The 23,298-nt window shown below is 41.9% G+C and overlaps 1 protein-coding gene across 4 annotated transcripts in view; it reads right to left on the reverse strand.

The window, feature by feature from the left end:
- LOC121294179 (rab11 family-interacting protein 3-like) overlaps positions 1 to 16,952 on the reverse strand; it is a 92,571-nt gene extending 75,619 nt beyond the window's left edge. For 2 of the 4 annotated variants that reach the window (XM_041217793.1, XM_041217794.1), the window contains exon 1: positions 13,956 to 15,629. In XM_041217793.1, coding sequence (XP_041073727.1) covers positions 13,956 to 15,215 — 1,260 coding nt within the window. In that variant the 5' untranslated portion in view covers positions 15,216 to 15,629. Of the gene's footprint in view, positions 1 to 13,955; positions 15,630 to 16,808 lie in introns of those variants that run through there. The other 2 variants (XM_041217795.1, XM_041217797.1) reach the window with 2 other exon arrangements.
- Positions 16,953 to 23,298: the final 6,346 nt, after the last annotated feature.

The raw sequence follows: 23,298 nt of genomic DNA on the forward strand, positions 1-23,298 counted from the left end.
AATCACACATTAAACAAACTGCTACTACAGAGGCTGCTGAACAGAACGTAAAATAAACAGCTTTCAGAAACTAAATTGTAAAGTCAGCCCAGACAAAAAAAAGTCTTCCTGTCTGCAAGTTAAATCAGTACTAAAACGATCTAGCCCAGCCACCTCTCCTGAACCTGCTGCTTACATTTTACGCAGTTGGAATTTTAGACCCGAATAGCCATGTTTTCTTTGTTTTAACTGCTAATAAAATAAATTATTGGATGGGACAAATAACAACAAACGTGCTGCATATATTGCCTTTATTAAAGCATGCCAGATGCCCTTGGGTAACAGAGTTTTGGTGCTGTTTCTAATTGATTTCCATATCTGTATAACTTGTCAAAGCTTTGCCTTAACACCAATTCAGTGGATGCAGAACGTATTTATGGGCAAGTCAACTGCAAGGGAATGCTGCATACTTGCCTTTAACAAATGACAGCAATCTCTTTTAGTAAGGAAGCAAGCACCACTATTTTTAGGGTTTATAGTGTTCTGAAATACTGTCTACTTAGGTTTATTTAATTTTTAAACAGGTCCGCGAAATCCTACTTTTATTCCGCAACCTACCCGTGAAAAATACGTAAATAAGGCAAAATAAGTAGACCTCTACTTCTAAGGTGTAATCAAGATGTGGAGTTGTCGGTTCCTCCACCTAAGCAATCCTTTGTTCTGCTTCCACAGGAAGATGGCCAGTCCTAGCTGTGTTGCCCAAATCGTGTGTTAAATGCTTAAAAAGGAAGGGTTCGATTTTGCACCAGTTAGGACATACTGACAGCTCCTCTCTCAATCAAGGCCAGACGCTTTATAAAACAGCAGTGGTAAATTTACCTGTAGCTCATTCAACACATCCTAGGACCTTCTTACAACCAGTTGGACTTGATTGCTAATCATTCATTCAATTGGAGTCTCTGTACAAGTGCACATGAACTAATAAAAGTGCAATTCCTTGTGCCTAAATACAAATATACATTTTAAACCACTCGTGTTACACAGACCCATTTATATCCCATGTACCAATGACTATTCACCAACATTAACCCACTACACGCAACATACAACACAAATAAATAGCGCCTAGGGGCGGGGCACTTTGCCACAGTACCCAATAGTATGCAGTACCTTTGTGTCCTTGTATTCTGAAAAGCAACTGCACAACCTCCACCCTGACTATCATCTCCAAAACATAAATGTGGCTACAGCACCAAACTTAGAGTAAGTAGTCGTTTTCATTGCTTCTTCACATTCCCCATACTATCATATAATGTTTGTTATTGTTCAGAGTAGTTCTAGGGTTTGTTGCTCCAATAGTGTGGTGTTTTCAAATCCAAATCTGCATTTACTAAAGCCTTGGAGCTTGCCTACAGTATGCCCATTCAACAAATTAGCAAAATAAGCAATCTACAAAAAGCAATTACAATGAAATCTGAACTACTTGTTCTTTGAGCTAATAAGCTAAGTGCAAACAGGCAGCACATTCTACCGAGTACGTGTGTGTGTGTGTGAATAGTGTGGTGGCTGCAGCCAGTCTCCCAGAGTCAGGGGAATGCATAATGGTGCTACTTCTGCCACTACCTCTGCCTACTGTAGTCAGGGCCCCCCCTTACCTCTCCGGGCAGCACTCAAAAGAAAGGGGATTACAAAGAGTAACTGACTGAACAGTAAACTATCAGGAATCCCACAGGGTCAACCACTCCTGGGCAGGCATCTATTGCAGCTGTCCGTTTGTCCACAACCCTGCGATTCTTTGCCTTGCTGTTGTATTTGAAGACAGAAGTTCACAGGAAAAGGTCTTTATCCACAATACTCATTCAGGAGAAACCAAGTACTTTTAGACATTATCCAAGGACACAGACTTCCCGTTGAAATGTTCATCTACATTTACCAAGTTTATTTCTAGTGCTACTATAAACAACACAATGTAACTTGTACATGTACAGACAGAGCGGGTGTATTTTCTGTATTACAATAACACACCATGATAACACTGCCAACTGTGGATGACAGTCTAGAAGTATGGAACACAGTTATGTCAGGTTTATCGACCCAGAAAAAAATTGGATAGCGGTTGATGTGTTTGGCAGTTTATCCTTTTTTCAAGAACACCCAACAAGCAGGAATGAGCACCTACACAAATACCAAGCCCTCTGCTACACAATGCAGTAATATCACTGTGACAAGATGGACACAATTACACAATGCAGTGTTGTGCTTAATGCTGTCCTTGAATGAACGTGGTATATTCAACTGATCTAATCAGTGACAGATCTAAGTACCACCTTGTAAATCATTAAAATATCTTCCTTATTTTCATATTGTTAGTGGCACAAACAGACCATTAAAGATACATTGCTACTTAGATCAACTGAAGAGCCCCATGTCTTACATTCATTACTAATGTAATGTAGATGTGTACTCCCATACCGTACAATATTTAAAGACCCTTTGCACTCAACATTTTACTATCTTCTAGTTGTGGATTTTAATGCAGCCAGAACAGAACCATGAACAGCAGTCACCACCACCACCTGAGTTTAACCTCGTCTTTCAGGTTTATAGAATTTTTTTTTTTTTTTTTTTTTTTACACACTTGTTGAAACCCTTGGACTACTTGATACAGTTTGTCCACAAATAAGCAATCTTAAAATATCAATCTGCAAAGCCGCCTGCATATTTAATGTGGGATTACTGTTTAACATGCGAGCAGTTATACATTTAAATAAGCCTAAGCAACAAATTTAATGGAGTGCGTGACACAGAGCAGCGTCCGCATTACCACCAACACCTCCTCCTCCAATGGGCCGGCCCACCTCCTTACCATGGAAGCAGCAGTTGGCCCCCAGCTAGTGTAGATTTACTCTCCCCTGACCTTCTGCCTTATCAGCAGCGGGACAGACAGCTAACCCCAGTGCCCTCTGCCCAGATTGTCTATTTTAGGTGCCATGAACCTGGACACATTGCCCAGGGGTGCCCCTCGGCAATGGAGTCCAACGTGGCGACGTGCAATTTGGCATCTGAAGCTGGTAAGAAAACTAAAATGGACAGGAGAGGCCTTGTATTACTGATGTGGTAGTTGCTAATGTGAGTACCCAGGCTTTAGTGGACCCAGGCTGTGCATAGGCCTTAATTGGATCAGCTCTCTTAGGCTGTATGTCATGGCAGCCACATGGCAAGGTGGCGATCTCCTGTATCCATGGAGACATGCCGACATACCACCCTAAAAGCATACGTGTCGATAGGTCAGACAATGCACCACCTCACAATGGGGGTGGTGGAAATGCTGCCGCACCCAGTAATTCTGGGCCGTCACTGGCCACAGTAATCTGCAATTAATCCAAAAGGCAGTCCCAACCGCACGCGTAACCGTGGCAGACAAAACGGGAAACGATTGGTGAGATTTTTCCCCTACAAGCTGACCTGTTTTTTTCCCTTTTTCATCCTAGGAAAACAAAGAAAGAGACGGATCAAAAAATGGGAAGGTGCATCTCTGAAACGAGGCTGGGGACTGGTGAGAAAAACACCACTGAAAAAGGGAGCTGGTACGCTGCGTGACAGAGGGCGCGGGATTACTGGGCCCTCCAGGGCAGATGTTACTCCAGCCCAACTCAATATAGCGAACATGTGGGGCTCAAGCGCGGACCTAGTGTGGGACCAGAAAAATGAACCCCATATGGTGCACGCTTGGGGGCAGGTCCGGTCTACTGAATGCAAGGACATTGAAGGCGCTGGGGTGCTAGTATATCCACACTTCATTATCAAGGGGCAATTACTGTATAGGATAAACCCTTCTCCAGGCACAGGACAGCCTGTAACACAATTGATGGTTTCCAGTCGCGTTGGCACGAGGCTGGCACATGACATTCCCTTTGCAGGACACTTGGGAACCAACAAGATGAGGGGAATGCATATTGGCTCGATTTTACTGGGCAGGGCTTCATAAAGAAGTGTCCAAATATATGTAGCCACATGCCAGCACCTCGCCCCTTTGGTCCCACTGCCAGTCATTTCCAATCCCTTTGAGTGCACTGCCATGGACATAGTGGGCCCTTTGCTACTTTCTGGACATTAGTAGTAATAGTAGCTAAATAACTAATGCAGATTACGTTGAGAGTAGGGATCGCCAAAGAGATACTGACCGATCACGGGACTAACTTTGTCTCGAGTGCTATAGCAGGTGTATATTAAACAAGTCCCTTCTAGACACCTGTATCATCCAGAGACTTATGGTTTGGTGGAATGTTTTAACCATACATCAAAGTAGATGCTGAGACTATGTGAACCAAGAGCAGAAACATTGGGCAGCGTTCCTTCCCTACCTCCTTTTTGCAGTGAGAGGTGTGCCACAGAGTTCAACAAGGTTCTCCCCCTTTGAGCTCTTGTATGGCCAACATCCTCGTGACATCCTCAACCTGCTGAAGAGGGGTGGAAGAAGCACAAAATCTCATCCAAAAATGTAGTGCAGCATGTGCTCCTGCTCCGAGATCGAACGGACTTGGTCGGTCGTTTGGCCCAGGAAAATCTAAAATCGGCTCAGCACCAGCAACAGCAGCAGCATTACAACCAAAATGCACTGATTCGGACCTTTCGACCAGGAGACGAGGTAATGCTGCTTCTTCCTACGTCGGAAGACAAGCTACATGCTAAATGTCAGGGGCCACATGAGGTAATTTGGGCTATAGGGAAAGTCAATCGTGAAATTTGGCAGCCCGATCACTGCCGTGAATGGGAAATTTACCATATCAATATACTGAAGCCCTGGCAGGCAAGGGATGCCTTATTTATAGCCCCAGGCAAAGTAGAGGATGATTTTGGATCCTGTATAGGAGGCCCCTAGCATACAGAACTTTCTGTGGGGGAACAGTTACTCCCAGATCATCAGGGAGATCTGCGCAGTTTATTGAGGAATTCAAGGATATTTTTTCTGACGTGCCCAGCAGAATTAATCTCATTGAATATGACATGGTCTCTATCCCCTCCCAGGTGTCACATTTAGAGAGTGACCCTACCGGATCCTGGAAAGTCGACGAGGTGGCGTTCGCAAAGAGGTACAAGCGATGCTCAAGCTTGTGCCTTCTAGGAGCGAGTGATGCAGTCCGATTGCAATAGTCGTCAAAAAGGACGGCACCAACCGCTTCTGTGTTGATTTCCGCAAGGTGAACACTATTGCCAAGTTCAATGCTTATCCCATGCCTCGGGTCGACGAGCTTCGACAGACTGGGAACAGCGAGGTTCATCTTGATAAAATGAGTGATCAGGAAGGATTTATCAGTATGCACGTCTATAAAGAGGTATGTGAAATACAGCGAAGAAGGGGTGGGGCTTGGCTGCAGATACAGTACTGAGTGTCCTTTTGCGATTCAATGACTTTTAAAACTGTTGTGTAAATTGTGTAAAATAAAACTGCGCATGTGAAAATAAATTGGACCCGACGTGCCTGACAAGAGCTGAATAAATGGACTGCAAATGCCAAGACTCTGCCCTAATCACACCAGATTTTGATAAAGAATTCCTCCTCCACACTGGATGTTGGTCTGGGGGCAGTCTTGTCCCAGCAGGTCAATGGAGTAGAGCACCCTATGTTGTATACTGCCGTGACACTACAATTTGCTACCAATGGAGAACGACACTGTTCTTCATTTTACCCCATATGTGTTTCTGCAATGACAACTGACATACCAGTCAGTCAACCAAAGCGTTTTTTTTTTTGGGGGGGGGGGGGGGAATAAAAATTCCAGTGTAAATTGAAGGAAAAAAGTTTTACCAAAGTAAACAAAACACTTTGCAATTAATAAAAGACTGAGCTACATGACCAGCAGAGGGACCGTGTTGACACTAACTACCTGCAATACAAGCATGTATCCATCTACCTGCAGAGAGTGGCCCAGCTGCAAGCCTCGGGCTGTGTTGACTACAAGACAGTATGCCTTGCACAAGCAGCAGTAGGACTAGTAAATCCCAATGAGCCATTGCAGCTTGCTCACCAAGTGCTTTGTAGACTTTTAGTCAATGACATCCAATGATTTACTGTCTACTCTGTACTACATGATTTATAAGTCTTCATGTAACAGAATGAATGCCAGGAATGGGAAGCATGTACCGTATTTAACAAGATGTGTTATTTAATGTAAACATTTAATAGATGTCCAATACAGACAGTTTGATTCATTATCTGTATATTATGAGACCTTTAATTGCAGTTTGGAAATTACAGAAGTTGGGCTTTATCTATACTGTACTTTACACCCGTTAATAAAAAAAAAGAGCTACTTATTGAATCATTAAAGCCAAGGACTAACATTTATTTATTTATTTTTTTTTTAAACATTACCAGATTCTGCCAGGTCAACGCCGGGGGATGGGATTAAATTAGGGCTGCAACGAAGGGTACATTTTGACCTTCAAAAGTTAGGAACACATTACCAAAGAAAGGTTCTTTGGTACTAATTTGCATAATTTACTGGTGACATCACCATAGCTACTTGTTTTATTTAACATTTCTTTTTACTATTACTACTAATATAATAATAATAATAATAATAACATAATAAATTTCGCCTCAGGCAGAATCACAGGCATTATTGCAGAGGGAGTATTTAACACTAGGTAGATAGATTAGCTTACAATTGTGTGCTTAAAATTCAAAAGTAGAGCACAGCACACAGTCACGATAATGAATTAATTAGTGCAGTTAACATATTTAACGACTTGTGAAATACAATTCAAAGCTGCTGCAGAATGCCCACTGTTTTGTCATTTCAAAATTGTTTCATAAAAATAGTAACGCTGCAGCGTCCAGTACAAAACCACATTTGTACAAAAATGCTAACATAAAAGTTGCTATATTTAGAAAAGTGGTGCCTGAGTTACCAGCTCTTGCAGTGTCAAAACAAATATAAGAATTGTAGTGCAACAGGAAAGTGGAATCAAGACTGTGGAGTCTATCATCTGAACCGAAGAGAACTAAACGCTAAATGCACAGAGCAACTAATTCTAGGCAGTTCTTTCCATTCAAGTGAGCAGCCATATTTCCCCTCAGGCATTATTTTTATTAAGAGCCAGAAATTCAGAACAGCTAGAAGTTGGGGTGGGGCGATCATTGACTCGGCAGAATCTGGTACTTCAATTTTGGTATTATGTAAGCATTATTTTTAGCCAATGGCATGCTGATATGAAGTAGGATAATCACTTAGTAAATTATGTGTATGCCTAGATCATTAAAATAGTGCTCCCTCTCTATAAGGCTCTGTTATACCGCTCCTACAGCATGTCCCCCAATTCCCTATACTAGTAATTCAGCCCTCTTCTGGCAGCTGAACCTGGGGCGAGCCCATTCCCTCTTCCCCTCACCCGACTCGCTCTCCTTGCGAAGTTTGCTTGTCTGCCACTTCGAACTGAACTCCTGACCGCAATGTTATCTTTTTTTACATAGTGTTGATTACAGTGTGCTTTATGCATGGTTAATTTATGGAAAGTTACATTTTTGCATCACTATATGTGCATTATAGAGAGGGAGTTATTTTATTTTGCATGTGTGTTGTGTCCCAAGGTGCTCCCCACCCCCTCCCTAGTTTTTAACACTCTTCGGTTACAATGCATATCAAAGTATCACACAAACACTGCTTCTGTAGTTTTGATTTGTTGTACATATGAAATTAAACCACTGTAACCGAATCTTGAAAAAAAGTGTCAAATAGGCTAAATTATTAATTGTCTAATTTATGATTATTAGGCACACATGCAATTTAAAATAGTAAGAGAAAAGGGACATGGCCACAAATGGTAAAATGACCTAAGGTTTGTGGTTTTACAAAATATAAAACTAGATAATGCACATTATAGAAGAACAAAAGAAAATAGACAGACTACTATGATGCCTAAAGACTATACAATATATATTCTAATACTACCATGGCAACAGACCCCTAAACCAGGAAAAAAAAAACAACCACACCTTCCTACATCATCACCTTCTCCAGTGTGCAGTGCTGCTTAAATGTCAACAGCCACCCACCATATTCAAAATTAAAACAAGCACAGTAAAGCAGACAATAGGCTACAGTCAAAACAGGTAACTATGATGTGATAGGTGTTACAGAAACGTGGTTATCTGAGAGTGATGGGGACGAATATAATATTTGTGGGTATACACTGTATAGGAAAGACAGGCAGGACAGACGAGGAGGAGGGGTAGCGCTATACATAAGAAACAGTCTTGAAGCCCAGGTGTTAAACCTGGACAAAGAAAATAAAACCGAATCAATATGGGTCAGAATAACAGACAAAAATTCAAAAGGCATAATAATAGGAGCATGCTATAGACCGCCAGATTCAGACGGTGAGCACAATAATCTGTTATACAATGACATTAGAAATGTGTGTAGCAAAGGAGAAGCCATACTAATGGGGGATTTCAACTTCCCCCAAATAAAATGGGAAAACCCGGTGGGTAGCGCGAAGGACGAAATAGAAATGGTGGAAATGACAAATGACTGCTTCCTAACACAATTTGTGAAGGCACCCACTAGAGGGGAGGCATGCCTTGATTTAGTCTTTTCAAATAACGAAGATAGAATAACTAAAACAGAGGTCAGAGAACCACTGGCAAACTCAGACCACAACATGGTCTCATTTGAAGTGTTTTTTAAATCCTCAAAAGTAAAGACTAAAGCTAAGGTTTACAATTTTAGAAAAGCAAACTATGAAGGCATGAAACAGAGACTAACAGAAGTAGATTGGAGTAAAATAGAGAAAACACCCACAGAAGAAGGATGGTTGTTCTTCAAAAACGTAGTACTAGAGGCGCAAAACAATTATATCCCTAAAGTAGACAAATCTAAATGTAAAACTAAATTGCCAAAATGGTTTAATAGATCAATTAAAAAAAATATTCAGCGAAAAAAGGCACTTTACAGAGCATTAAAAAAGGACCAAAAAGAAAGTACACAGAAAGAGTACACAGAACTGCAAATGCAAGTCAAAAAGGAAGTTAGAAAGGCCAAGAGAGAAATAGAAATGAACATTGCTAAGGGAGCTAAAACCAATTCCAAAATGTTTTTCCAATATTACAACAGCAAGAGAACATTCAAAGAGGAGATTAAATGTTTAAGAGATACAAATGGCAAAATCGTAGAGGAAGAAAAAAAAATAGCAAATATGTTAAATGATTACTTTTCACAAGTTTTTACAAAGGAAGATACTGACAACATGCCCCACATGTCATCCAGTTCCTATCCAGTTTTAAATAACTTTAGCATAACTGAGGCAGAAGTGTTAAAGGGACTAGGAGCTCTTAAAATAAACAAATCCCCTGGGCCGGATGAGATCCTCCCAGTAGTACTCAAAGAAATGAAAGAAGTAATTTACAAACCGCTAACCAAGATCATGCAGCAGTCTCTTGACACAGGGGTGGTACCGACAGACTGGAAAATTGCAAACGTAATACCGATCCACAAAAAGGGAAACAAAACTGAACCAGGTAACTACAGACCAGTAAGCCTGACTTCTATTATATGCAAACTTATGGAAACTATAATAAGATCCAAAATGGAAAATTACCTATATGGTAACAGAGTACTGGGAGACAGTCAACATGGTTTTAGGAAAGGGAGATCGTGCCTAACTAACTTGCTTGATTTTTTTGAGGATGCAACATCGATAATGGATAATTGCAAAGCATATGACATGGTTTATTTAGATTTCCAGAAAGCTTTTGACAAAGTCCCGCACAAAAGATTAATTCTCAAACTGAACGCAGTTGGGATTCAAGGAAACACATGTACATGGATTAGGGAGTGGTTAACATGTAGAAAACAGAAAGTACTGATTAGAGGAAAAACCTCAGAATGGAGTGTGGTAACCAGCGGTGTACCACAGGGATCAGTATTAGGTCCTCTGCTATTCCTAATCTACATTAATGATTTAGATTCTGGTATAGTAAGCAAACTTGTTAAATTTGCAGACGACACAAAAGTAGGAGGAGTGGCAAACACTGTTGCAGCAGCAAAGGTCATTCAAAATGATCTAGACAAGATTCAGAACTGGGCAGACACATGGCAAATGACATTTAATAGAGAAAAGTGTAAGGTACTGCACGCAGGAAATAAAAATGTACATTATAAATATCATATGGGAGATATTGAAATTGGAGAAGGAATCTATGAAAAAGACCTAGGAGTTTTTGTTGACTCAGAAATGTCTTCATCTAGGCAATGTGGGGAAGCTATAAAAAAGGCTAACAAGATACTCGGATACATTGTGAAAAGTGTTGAATTTAAATCAAGGGAAGTAATGTTAAAACTGTACAATGCACTTGTAAGACCTCATCTTGAATATTGTGTGCAGTTCTGGTCACCTCGCTATAAAAAAGATATTGCTGCTCTAGAAAGAGTGCAAAGAAGAGCGACCAGAATTATTCCGGGCTTAAAAGGCATGTCATATGCAGACAGGCTAAAAGAATTGAATCTGTTCAGTCTTGAACAAAGAAGACTACGTGGCGACCTAATTCAAGCATTCAAAATTCTAAAAGGTATTGACAGTGTGGACGCAAGGGACTTTTTCAGCCTGAAAAAAGAAACAAGGACCAGGGGTCACAAATGGAGTTTAGAAAAAGGGGCATTCAGAACAGAAAATAGGAGACACTTTTTTACACAGAGAATTGTGAGGGTCTGGAATCAACTCCCCAGTAATGTTGTTGAAGCTGACACCCTGGGATCCTTCAAGAAGCTGCTTGATGAGATTTTGGGATCAATAAGCTACTAACAACCAAACGAGCAAGATGGGCCGAATGGCCTCCTCTCGTTTGTAAACTTTCTTATGTTCTTATGTTCTTAAAACAAAAAGAGTCAATTTGAATACATTTATATACAAGGCTGTGTGGTCCAGTAGTTAAAGAAACTGGCTTGTAAGCAGGAGGTCCCCAGATTCAAATCCCAGCTCAGCCGCTGTGTGACCCCGAGCAAGTCACTTAACCTCCTTGTGCGCCGTCTTACGGGTGAGGCATTGTTGCAAGTGACTCTCACACCCTAGTCTAGTATCTTGTAAAGTGCTTTGTGATGGTGGTCCACTATGAAAGGCACTATATAAAAATAGATGAGATAATAATATTTGACAATCTTCATGTTAACAGATTATGCATGTCCAATAAATAACCAATATCACTTCTGTTCAAATCTAGTAATTGTTTCTTGTAACTTTACTAGATTGCTGCATTTAAATTTCAGGTTCATGCATGAAGTAGCATCACCTATTGGCTAACTATATATTACACACACAATATTTTCTTTGAGCATCAAAAAAAAAACTTCACTATTAACACAATTATTTTTAATCACTTGATAATTCATCCTTGACCATGACACGCTTGAGTGACTATGACTGAAGCATATGCACTTAATCACCTAATTAGTGATACAGCTGATTGGACACTTGCTATGGAGTGACTTCAGCTGTTGAATTGCAAGCTTGAATAAAAGCAATAAAGAAAATCAGAGAAAAAAAACAATGCCACGTCTGTAAAGAGAGCAGCTCCTTCATGCAGTCGGCATGCTGGAGGCTGGACTAGGGCAGCGTACTGTGGCTCGCCATCTTGGATGCTCACAGCCAGCAATTTCAAACCTGGCGAGACGGTACAACCAGACACAGTCAATGACAGGCCACGAACTGGGAGACCAAGAGCCACAACACCTGCCCAAGATCGACAGATCATTTTGCAGCATCTTCGTGATGTCAATTGTTAATCAGCACTATAAAAAAGTCACTCTACCTGCTCTAAAACTGGGCTTTTTCAATCACATCTAGGTGAATTTCATCCAAATATAAGCGATACGTTTCTTTTGATGCTCAAATATAAGCGAAACATTTCTTTTGATGCACAACATATAATATATTTACCTAGAAGTCTGATATCCCTAAGGAAAAAGGCATACAAGAAATACAAAAAAAATTGATTCATTTTTTCTAGCTACATTAGTCTATTTGAATGCCTTTTTCAACTTGTCTGTCACTTATTTTCTTTTGGAATTGGAATACTGTTTGACTTTACCTGAAGTTTATAGATAAGCTTAAAAGTCAAGTTCATGGGTGGTGGTTTTCACTTTCATGCAAGCCATGAACTGGACTACAGAGCCGCTGTTATGTTAGAAAGTGGCACATCGTTAGAATATTGTACACATACCAAAAGTTGACCCATGTAATATTGAATTCACTTTAAGTGGCACAGAGTCAGATTTTGGTATCCATGCAATCAACTGCGCTTTGATGGGTGTTTTCTTACTGTCAAAAAGAGGTACATTTACCTTTTTTTTTTTTTTTTTTTTTTTTTTTAAAAAACAAATGTAGAAGCTGGAACTGTATATATATGGTATTCTTATATATTAAGTTTCGTATTCTTTTTATTTGTTTTGCAAAACAGAATTTTCATTGCATATGCATGAAGTCTGTAATACAAAGATGCATTTACAAGATTATTAAAAAAAAACATAGCTCTAGAGCTACATTATGGATTTAACAACTAACACTGTTTGCATCTCAGATAAAAACAGGTTAACTCAAAACAGCAATACCGAAAAAACATAATTTACCACATGTAGAAGGCTCCACAACTGCAAGGGCAGTTATATTTCGTCAATGCAGAGGGAAGGGAAACAGAAGCCCTTGTGCAATTGGCAAGTTCATACTTTTTTTTTTTTTTTTTTTTTTTCTCATTCCAAAATAAAAAAATAAAATAAAAAGAAAACCCTAAATGCTGCATGCGAATCTGTGGCACACACACCCTTCATTATACTCTTCTGAACAAACAGCTTCAAAGTCACAACAATGTTTGTTTAGTTAAACAATCTGCCAGGTAAGACTGGATAAAGCCTAACTTGAGTCAGTCCAACCTTGACTTCCCTTAACCAACTCAAGGAGACTGAACATGTGTACAGAGTATGACAGGGTATTCTTGAACAAACACCTGACACAGCTCTTAATCATGCCATGATCGTGTAGCGCTCTGCGCTATTACTGCTTGTATCCCAATGAACTGTACAGTACGGCTGAGAAACTGGTGCCTGTACAATGAGCAGGGTTAGAAATGAGCAGCTCCCAGTCCTGGATTCCAGAACTACGCTCGTTTAGCCATTTAAAATCATCAGCTGCAGATAATGTGAGCCTTGCAGCTTGGACAGCAACCAACAGCTAGCTAATGATGTCTTAGACAGACAGATCATGAGACTAATTTGAAATGCAATGCTACTCATTTTACAATACACTAACTAGGTTTATTTTTCCAAGTATACAGTTAGGCTATTAAATTTGCATCACAATCTTGTTCACGCATTGTACAGAAACACACATCAAATATGGCTAGTACAAACTGAATAACCTTATACAACACACCATGTATGTACACATTGTAGACCATGATAGTAGTTTTGTTCCCCCACTATCATGTGAAAATATAACTCCATGTCTAAAGCAACAAATTAGTTTGCTATGTAAGCAAACAGGGCTGCCAACATCCAACGTTGTTTGGCTGCAATTACAGGAAATTGCCAACCACCTTCAACACTGCCAAAAATGCGTTTCACAGGAAACTCGCCACACCACACCTACAGAATACTTGGATTTCCATCCTACCCAAATTGTTTCTTAAAAGACCCCGAGCCCTGAAACACACTAAACAAAAGGTAATGACTGTACAGCAAAAAAAAAGCCAGCCACAGTGTGTAACTCTTTCAACACTGCAGACCTCTAGGTGTGTATGCCTTGATATGGATTTGATCTACAGTTAAACCAAATGTTTAACTTGCCAAAACATTTAAACAAATTAACACCACAGTATTCCAGAAATTAATTATGTTACTCTCAGAATTTGGACAGGTATCCAAAGTGGAGTAATAATAATAATAATAATAATAATAATAATAATAATAAATACAAAAGCATACCTGTTCTACCCCATAGACAGTGGCGAACTGTACAAATTCCTCGATGCGAACAAAGCCATCATGGTCCTGGTCCAGAGCGTCAAACACAGCTCTCAGGGGGGAGAGCTCCACTGCCTCCTCTCCCAGAGCCAGGCTGTCCCCTGAAGTCAACGCCCCCTCGGCCAGCAACTGACCCGGCAGGGGAGACACACACTCCACAGGCCACGCATTAGTCTGCCACAAACTTGGGGACGATTCCTGTTCTGAAACATCTAGAAGGTACTGGTACAAAATGGGTTGGTCGCAACAGACTACATCCTGTGACATATCTGGGTCCGAAGCATCCTTTTCATGCATTACATCCAGGACAGAATTTTGGTCCAAAACAGTAGTTTCAAGCAATATATTCTGGGATAACCTCAGGTCAAAAACTATTTTTCCACGCACTGCATTCAGACACAAACCTTGCTCTTCATGCAGCTGGTCGTGAGATAAATTCCAATTGAAAATTTCCTGCACTTTTTCTTGGGATTTGGTCCAATTCTGGTCCAAACCTGGCTCGCAGTGTGCTAAACCCTGTAATACATTCTCTTCACAATCTTGTTGGTCATGCATTTGATCACAATATGATAACTCCTGACTTGAAGACAATTCAGCACTTTGGTTTTCTGAGGATAAAGCAGTTTCTAGAGCCTGGGGCTGGAGTCCAGCATTCCTGTTGGAGTCCCCCTGCACCCAGTCTTCTTGGTGGGGTGGCAGGAAGACATCCTGTCCCAAGTCAACAGGCTTGGGAGCTTCCTGTTCAACAGGTCTTGAATCCACTTGTTCAGTGTGGTGTAGCAGAGGATCTAGCAGACAGGGGAAGCTGTAATGATAGGAGCTGGTTTGGTTTTGCTCATGTGATGTGGGCTCCATTGCCCAGGTGTGGACTGGGCTATCCTGGAAGGGCTCCAGGACTGAAGTCAAAGGACGTGACGGAGAGCTGGATGAGCCCTGGATTTTGTTACTCAATCCAAGTAGATCTATCACCGGCTCTTGAAATAAACATTTGTCTGTCGTTTCAAATAACAATGTTTCCTTGTGCGATGAAAATGTAAAGCCCCCATCTTGTGATATAAACGACAGCTCTGTGTTGATATCTAGCAGACTGATCCCACTGTGCTGGGAGATATCTACTTGGGATTGCAGGGCTGGATTCAGGGACAAGTCCAAGACAATCCAGGGTGGAGATTTCACTTTGCAGCGAAGGAGTGTCACTACTGAACACAGAGCTATTGTCATGGAAACTGATGAGCCCCATTTGGCCAGCGTGGTTAATATCCAGATCCTGTTTGGAATGTATCTCCCATTGCAATACAGGACAGTCTGGCCCTTTATCCCAGAAAAAGATCTGGTCCACGCTAGGGTACCTGGAGTCTTCTAAATTCAAGGCATTGTCCTGGAGTATTTCCCCAAACTTGAGGGATACCAGCTCTTTCTCTCCTTGGATAAAGTCCAGCCCAGACTCTGGGCTCTCCTTGAGAATGTCCCCCATGTTCTGCTCCAATTCCCAGTCTGAATGCCAACCTGGGCTTGATAATAGGACATGCTCAATTTTATTTATAGCAATTTCTGATTTGTAAGCAAAAAAATCCAAGGATGATAATTAATCAATAAATTGAAAATGATGTCCAGTATGTACTGTAAACAAAACATCCTAAACCATGACAAACTTTGACTTGCTTATTTTTCAGTGGCCCATTCTTTGTTGTTTTAATACAGGTTTTATAAAGTCAACCTCCCTGTCGAAGCTGTATTGTTATGAGACATTGGCACCTGTGTCATGGGCATACCGAATACAATACATTGCATTCCCATCTCCTGTCTGTTTGCATGCCTGCCACATGTTCATATAAACATGGTTATAATGCAGATCACTCCTCCTTCCTTTAAAACACACACAAACTGCCTTGTGTGCTCGCTTTAGGACTGTCCCCAATTGAGCTCACAGGTTTCTGTCAGCTCCCCCCCCCCCCCAGGTTAAATTTCAACTTGCTGATTGCCTGCAAAGCAAGCACATCATGCCACCATAGGCTTCAATATACCATATTGGGCTAAATGTGTTACATACATCCCTCATGTTTAGACTATCCCTTAATTATAACATCCCCTGTAGTTTTTTCACCGTTCTCAAATTGCATGCTCGTTGTATACTGCAAGCTTTTTCAACACAGCCAATTCCTTCATTCTACCGCTGCTTGGTTAATTGCACTATAAATATGCTGAACATGTTATGCGTTGAATTTTGGTGCGGTATAAATATTTAATAATATTGTATGTATATCCACTCATACCCGTTGCCTAGCATCGCTTGCTATACATCAAAACCGATCCCATATTAAATGTCGGATATGTCCGTATATTTCCCTAATTCTCCATCCCTATACAAGTCATTGCAGAGTTTTCTTTATTTTTAACAGTGTGTGGGACTGCTTGTCTTCCAGTGCAGCGTCGCAAGATCATCCATGAAATTTAACAGTAAAGCATACAAGTTACGCCATGGTCATGCAATGCTTTATTGTACTAAATAAATCAGTGTATATGTTTCCCCACTACACCCAGAAGATAATACTGTCATATGCATCGCAGACAACAGCATCACTCGCGCCTGAGGACCAAACCAAGTAACAGACCTTTCACGTTCATTGTTAGACCAACTTTTCACATTGGCACTGCAAACCCTTCCGGTTTCATCAAAATCTACGCTACGGTCATACATTATTTACTTAGACGCATCCAGATCAGCTTCTTCCCCCCCCCCAAACTGTCCCATCCTCGACTCATCCACCTGTTTTATTCCAATTAATTTAGTAAATTAATCCGTGTGTCCAGTACCTTCAATCCGCATCCGGTTGTCTTATTTCATGTTCTTCATTTTATAAACACAATTGTATGTTCTCCTTGTTTTGGTTAATTGCCCAAATACTTTGTAACTCTGTCTCCGTCCAACAGCCTCTCCGCTATCAACACCAGCATACAGCCCTGGCGTCACTGCCCCTCACTGCGCACGCGCGGGCCGCAGTGTACTGACAGAGAACAGGTTTGAAAGATGTTCTCTATACAGCGCGCTTAAATCAACCTAATCACACACCGAGAGAAAAAAAAACCCTAAAAAATAAATAAATAGAAACTATCGATTAATGTTATGCAAACCCACCTCCTTCCATTAAATAAACATAGGCTTGTTCACCAATGATTTATAGTGCAGACAGCCCCTCACCCTAAATACAGTGCCAAATTGTATTTTTGTATGGTCATCGTTTCAATTAAAGCCCCACACACGCACCCCTCCAATGAACATTGTATTCAACAAAGTATAAGCAACATATCAGAATATGCTGGTTCTTTTTTAGGATCTAAATAAATGAATGTACCCAAACGTTATCCACCATGCAGATCGACTGGATCTGACCGTTCATTTTCAACATGCTCAAACAACCTGTACTTCTACGCCACCCAGTGGAAGTCATTGTTAATGGTATGAATTTGAAATCTATATGCCAGCTAGGCAAAGTTTATAAAAAGGAAACACAATCCCAAAACTCACACGACATGTCTCACTGCTGCTGCTAGGACTTATATGAAGAAAAACAAAACTATAAACATTATGTATAGTGATACCTGTACGTACACTTTTAATACAGTGGAATAACATTGATATTCCGAAAACAGGAAAACAGTAGTACTAGCTAGTAGTACGAAATAAGCAATGGCAATATTTACGCCTTAGCAATTCAACGATCAAACCGACCGACACTGCGGCAACACAACCTTATGTGTCGTTTTGTAGCTAGTTAGCTAGCTAAACCACTCTCCAAAACAAACCACAAGGAGAAGACGTAATGAAAAACATTAACAGTCACCAAAAAAAAACTTTGTTTTAAGACCTACCAGTAAGTGTTTTGTGTCGGCTTGTAATAACTCCATCCTTACGCAAAGCGGTTGCCAGTACGACTCGTGGTAAATAATCCTTGTCACCTGTATTGGGTCACACACTAATTAACATGTCGTTATTAGCCCCTATCCTAGAATATAATGGTTATGTATGATAATGACATTTAACAGGGATAGGTACCAAATAATGTAAACAAAATCCACTTCTGTTAATAGAAAAAATATCACAAAAACTACAGAAGGGATTGTAATTATTAAAAATAATCGCACCAGGTGTGTACATCTGTGATATTCTGCCCATGTGACCGGTGTGTCATGTTATTTTCATTTACGCGGTAAAAAGCGGTGCTCGCTCATGCATAAACAACTTCCGCTAAGAAAGCAGGGACGCGCTCATTCAAATCTGGTACTTACACTGTTTTTGGTCTTTTACATCTTTTTAAATTGAATCTATCATATTTTCAGTCTCTTACATCGTTGTGAATGTAATTTAGCATATTTTCCCACCGTTAAGAAAGTGGTATGTGAATATTTAAAATATGCAATACATTGGGTCTTGTACATTTTTTACTTGTGCAACTATGCTGTGCATTCTCATTTTGTCTTGTTTGTAGTGATTTTTTTCTTTTTTCTTTTCCAGTTTAAGTTTGCAAAATATATATATATATAATTAATGGTAAATGTACCTCTGTTTGACAATAGGAAAACACCCATCAGATTGCAATTGATTGCACCTGCATCAAAATCTGCCAGCGGACCACTTTCAATGTGACAATGTATCACTTTGTGATATTACACAGGTCAAGTTTTGGTACGCACGTCACATTTTGACAATGTACCACTTTCTAACTCTACACCTGTTCATTATAATATTTCTTGATATGAGTTTCTAAAAAATAAAATTCAGCCCCCATCCCTTTTTTCACATTTAAGAGTCTCACAGCCTGGGATTTTGATGCATTAGATCGGGAATTGTTATTTGTGAGTCACACATTCTTCTTCACAGAGTGCCCCCCCCACCACCACCCACCCCAAAAAAAGAAAGAAAGTAGTAAACAACAAAATAATAAAAATTTAAAAAACTGAAATGTCATGATTTTTAAGTATCCATCCCCTTGGGTCAATACTAGGTTGAACCACCTCTATTACAGCCAGTAGTCTTTTTTGATAAGTCTCTATTAACTTTGCACACCATGATGAAACAATATTTGCCCATTCATCCTTGCAAAATTGCTCAAGCTGTGTCAAGTTAGTTGGGAAACGATGATGGACAGCAATTTTGAGGTCTTGCCACAGATTCTCAATGGGATTAAGGTCAGGACTCTGACTGGGCCACTCAAGGACATATATTTTCTTAATTTTAAGCCACTCCAGTGTTGCTCTGGCAGTGTGCTTTGGATCATTATTCTGTTGAAAGACAAACTTCTTCTGCAGTTTGAGTTTTTTGGCAGAGGGGCGCAGGTTTTCATCCAGGATTTCTCTGTATTGTGCACCATTCATCCTCCCATCAATCCTGACACTATTGCCAATCCCTGCTGCTGGAAAGCATCCCCATAACATGATGCTACCACCTGCATACTTTACGGTGGGGATGGTGTTACCTGGCTGGTGTGCAGTGTTTGATTTGCGCCACACATACCACTTAGTGTTCAGGCCAAAAAGTTCCACTTTAGTCTTATCAGACCACAAGACGTTCTGCCACATAACTGCAGTATCTTCTAGGTGACGTTTTGCTAACTCTTTGCGGGCACGGATGTGGGTTTTTTTCAGCCAGGGCTTCTTCCTTGCCACTCTCCCATAAAGGCCCTTTTTGTGGAATGCCTTGGAATTGTTGATACATGAACATCATCATCCATTGCAGCCACTGACTTCTGCAACCACTGACTTGGCCTCAAAGTAGTTTCCCTAAGAAGTGCCCTTCTTGTCCAGCAACTAAGTTTAGAGGGGCTGTCTGATCTAGGCAGTGTGGTGGTAGTTTCGTATTTTTCCCACTTCTGTACGATGGACTGTATTGAGCTCCAAGGGATGTTCAATGCCTTTGAAATGGTTTTGTACCATTCCCCAGATTTGTGCTTCTCTATACTCACATCCCTGACTTGCTTAGAATGGTCTTTCATCTTCATTTTGATTCTTTCTTTTGAAAGTCTCTACCATACTGTACCATACAGAGAGAGCATTATTTATCCTCACAGATTAATATAAAGCAGGTGATCCACTAATTTCTTACACAAGTGGAGTTCATCAACAAATTGTGTGACTTGTTGAGGTAATATACTGCACCTGAGCAAATTTAGGATTGCAATTACAAAGGGTATGAATACTTTTTTAATCTGATAATTTCCCTTTTTCATTTTTAGTAAATTGTTTAAAGCTTTTGGAATTTTTCTTTTGATTTGACATGGTGTTCAAGGCTTTGTAGATCAGTGGGAAAAAATCCTAATTTAATCTATTTCAAATTCTGAATCTGAGACTCTTAAATGTGAAAAAGGGATTGGGGCTGAATACTTTTTCAAGGCATGTAAGAGACAAAGTGAAAGTGACCGTGAGTAGCGACCTGAAAAGCTGCAAGACCAAGAACCAACAGGAGTCTGTGAGAGAGAGAGAGAGAGAGAGAGAGAGAGAGAGAGAGAGAGAGAGAGAGAGAGAGAGAGAGAGAGAGAGAGAGAGAGAGAGAGAGAGAGAGAGAGAGAGCGAGCCGGTAAAGGCTATGAGCGTGTCCCGGTAGGAGTACTGGAATTAGGGGAAGTAAAAGAGCCGTGGAATGGAGAACTGGATAGGGAGTTATTGTTTTGCTGTGGTCTTAGCCCATAGAGACCGAGTGTACCACAGAAAATTTAAAAAGCGGATATTCCTTTTGCACCTGCAACCCCTGAGTCTGTCCATTTATTCTGATTTTTAATAAACACAAAGGAGACTCCGTGTCTCCACACTGGTGTCAGAAAAAGTGGGATCAATGAATCAGACGGGGCTTACAGAAGTTGAACTCTCAGGAACGATTCCGAGATGCTGGGCTGAAGGAGAGAATGAAAAATGAGCCACAGAGGAGTTGCGGCAGTGAGGGAGAGGTTGGTGAACTGCCGGCTGGAAAGCGCATGGTGCAACGCAAGATGGCTGCTCAATCTGCTGAACCGAGGCCTAGATGGAGTCAACTATGAGGACCCTGGAGCAGAAGAGGGGACCGCTAGGCCCCTGCCGACCGGTACCTACCCCTAAAGACCTCCAGCAGACCCCCAGGGCCATCTCTGCTGGCACTGCAGCCAACCAGGCCACAGCCAATGTTTCTGCTCGGTTTGCACCACCCCGGCTACCTTCCAAATTGGCCTCCAGCAGGAAAACTATCGGGGACCAGTGTAGACGGGACACCGCTGGCCCCAGCTTCAGTCCCTACAGCATTGGTCAGTGCGTCAGAGCCAGACACACCAGGGCCCCCACCTCCCCACAGCCACCGTCGTTCACCGATCTCCCGGTCCTGGTCTGAGATTACTGCCACACTGCCGTCCTCATTCAAGGGGTACCCTGCCAGGTTCTACAGTTAAGTTCGCCCCGATGTCCTACCGGAGAGAACTCAAATGGAACCCAGAACTGTACACCTCTGTACGGGCATGTGGCAAAGTGCCCCGCACCTGGGCTATTTATTTGTGTTGTATGTTACATGTAGTGTGTTAACGTTGGTGTAGAGACATTGGTACACGGGCTATAAATGGGTCTGTGGAACACGAGTGTTTAAAATGTATATTTGGATTTAGGCACAAGGATTGCACAGCACTTCCCGTGCAAGTAAAATGTAATATGTGAGCATGGGGAATTGCACTTTTATTAATTCACATGCAGTTGTACTGAGACTCCAATTGAATGATTGATTAACAATCGAGTCTCAGTACAGCTGCATAAAAGCAGCATGTTTTCACTCACTCAGGGTTGTGTGTTCGGTAAGTGGAGAACGGGATTGGAGACGGAGGTAATAATAATCAAAGTAAATAATAGCAGCGCACCGTGTTTGTCTGTTTGTTAGTGTCTGTTTCGTGTATTTTGGCCTCAAGTGCCGTGTGCTGTTTTTGCTTAACCTTGTATTTTCTGCTCTGCTAATTAAATGCTAAGCAAAAACAATCACTCAGCTTCACCAAATTCCAGCTCTCTGTTTATTCTGTGTTGGTTCCCGGTTCTGGTCTGACTTCATCCACTACAGCCGTCTTTGTGACAGGTCACGCTGATGTTGGGAAAGAGCAGGTTTGCCATCTAGGTGGCTGGACGAATTGTACACCACCCTGTCTGGGTCACAGAAGTACAAGATCCCTGTATACTAGGATTGGACTTCCTTCGGTTTATCAGGGGGGCAATGGGACCTGCAGTCTGGAATAATGAGTTTACCAGGGGGGGGGCTCCCTTTCCCTTTACCCCGCCAGGAAGGGTCACTCCGGGAACAAGCACCCCTGTTAGGCAGATCAAAGAGTCTGTGGGGCACCCGCCCCTACCTGCACGTCCTCCTCCTCAAGACCCACCTGCCCCTGCTGCTTGCCCCTAGCTGGTAGGCATGATTCCACCTGAGCATGTGACTGGTACTCACCGCCGCGGGAGGGCTGCTGCCTTCCCCCCAGCCGTCCACCGGCATACTGCGGAGGCCGTGACAGCACCGAACCGATGGGCCTTGGCCCCCCCCACCGGCCCGGTCGGATCACCACAGCTAAATCTCAGTCTTCATCTGTTTTCTTTCCATCGTCTCACCCTCCTGTTGTATCTCTGTGACCCTGGGAGCCAGGTCCCTCAGAAGACACAGCTACCACTGCCATCCATGCTGTCTGGAAGCAGAGATGTGAAGGGCTCCGCCCGGAGGTTCAAGTTCCACCACAGCTTTGCTGTCTCACTGGAAGACAAAGGAAGAACCCACCTGGTAGCATCTCACTGACACAGGGGATGCCCACCCTGTCAAACAGCAGCCGCGCTGCATAACCCTCGGGTTCCAGGAGGCTGCAGATTGGGTCCTGGAGGAGATGAGAATCACAGTCATCATCAAGCCTTCAGACAGCCCCTGGAGGTTCTATGTGGATTGCCGGGTCGATTGTTGAGTGCCATGGAGTCCATGATGAGGCTAGGTGGCAGGTGGTGGTCCCCCAGAACCTGACCGAAGAGGTGCTAGCCAAGCACCACGGGGCGCAAGGCACTGGGCACTTCAGGGTTACTAAACCCTTGGCAGTGAACATTCTGGACCCATTTCCCCGGTCGACCAGAGGGAAGTGGTTCGTTCTCGTAGAGGTGGACGCCCTACTGGATCAATAGGCAGAGACGGTGAGTGAGGCGCTTCTGGGGGGCTTCTTCAGCCGTTTCAGGGCACCACACGAACTGCATTCCGACCAGGACCAGAATTTCGAGTCCAGGGTGTTCCAGAAGCTGTGCAGCCAGATGGGCATCTGGAAGACCCGCACTACCCCCCTCA

This window comes from Polyodon spathula, chromosome 18 (assembly GCF_017654505.1).
Source record: "Polyodon spathula isolate WHYD16114869_AA chromosome 18, ASM1765450v1, whole genome shotgun sequence".
NCBI classification, from domain to species: Eukaryota; Metazoa; Chordata; class Actinopteri; order Acipenseriformes; family Polyodontidae; genus Polyodon; species Polyodon spathula.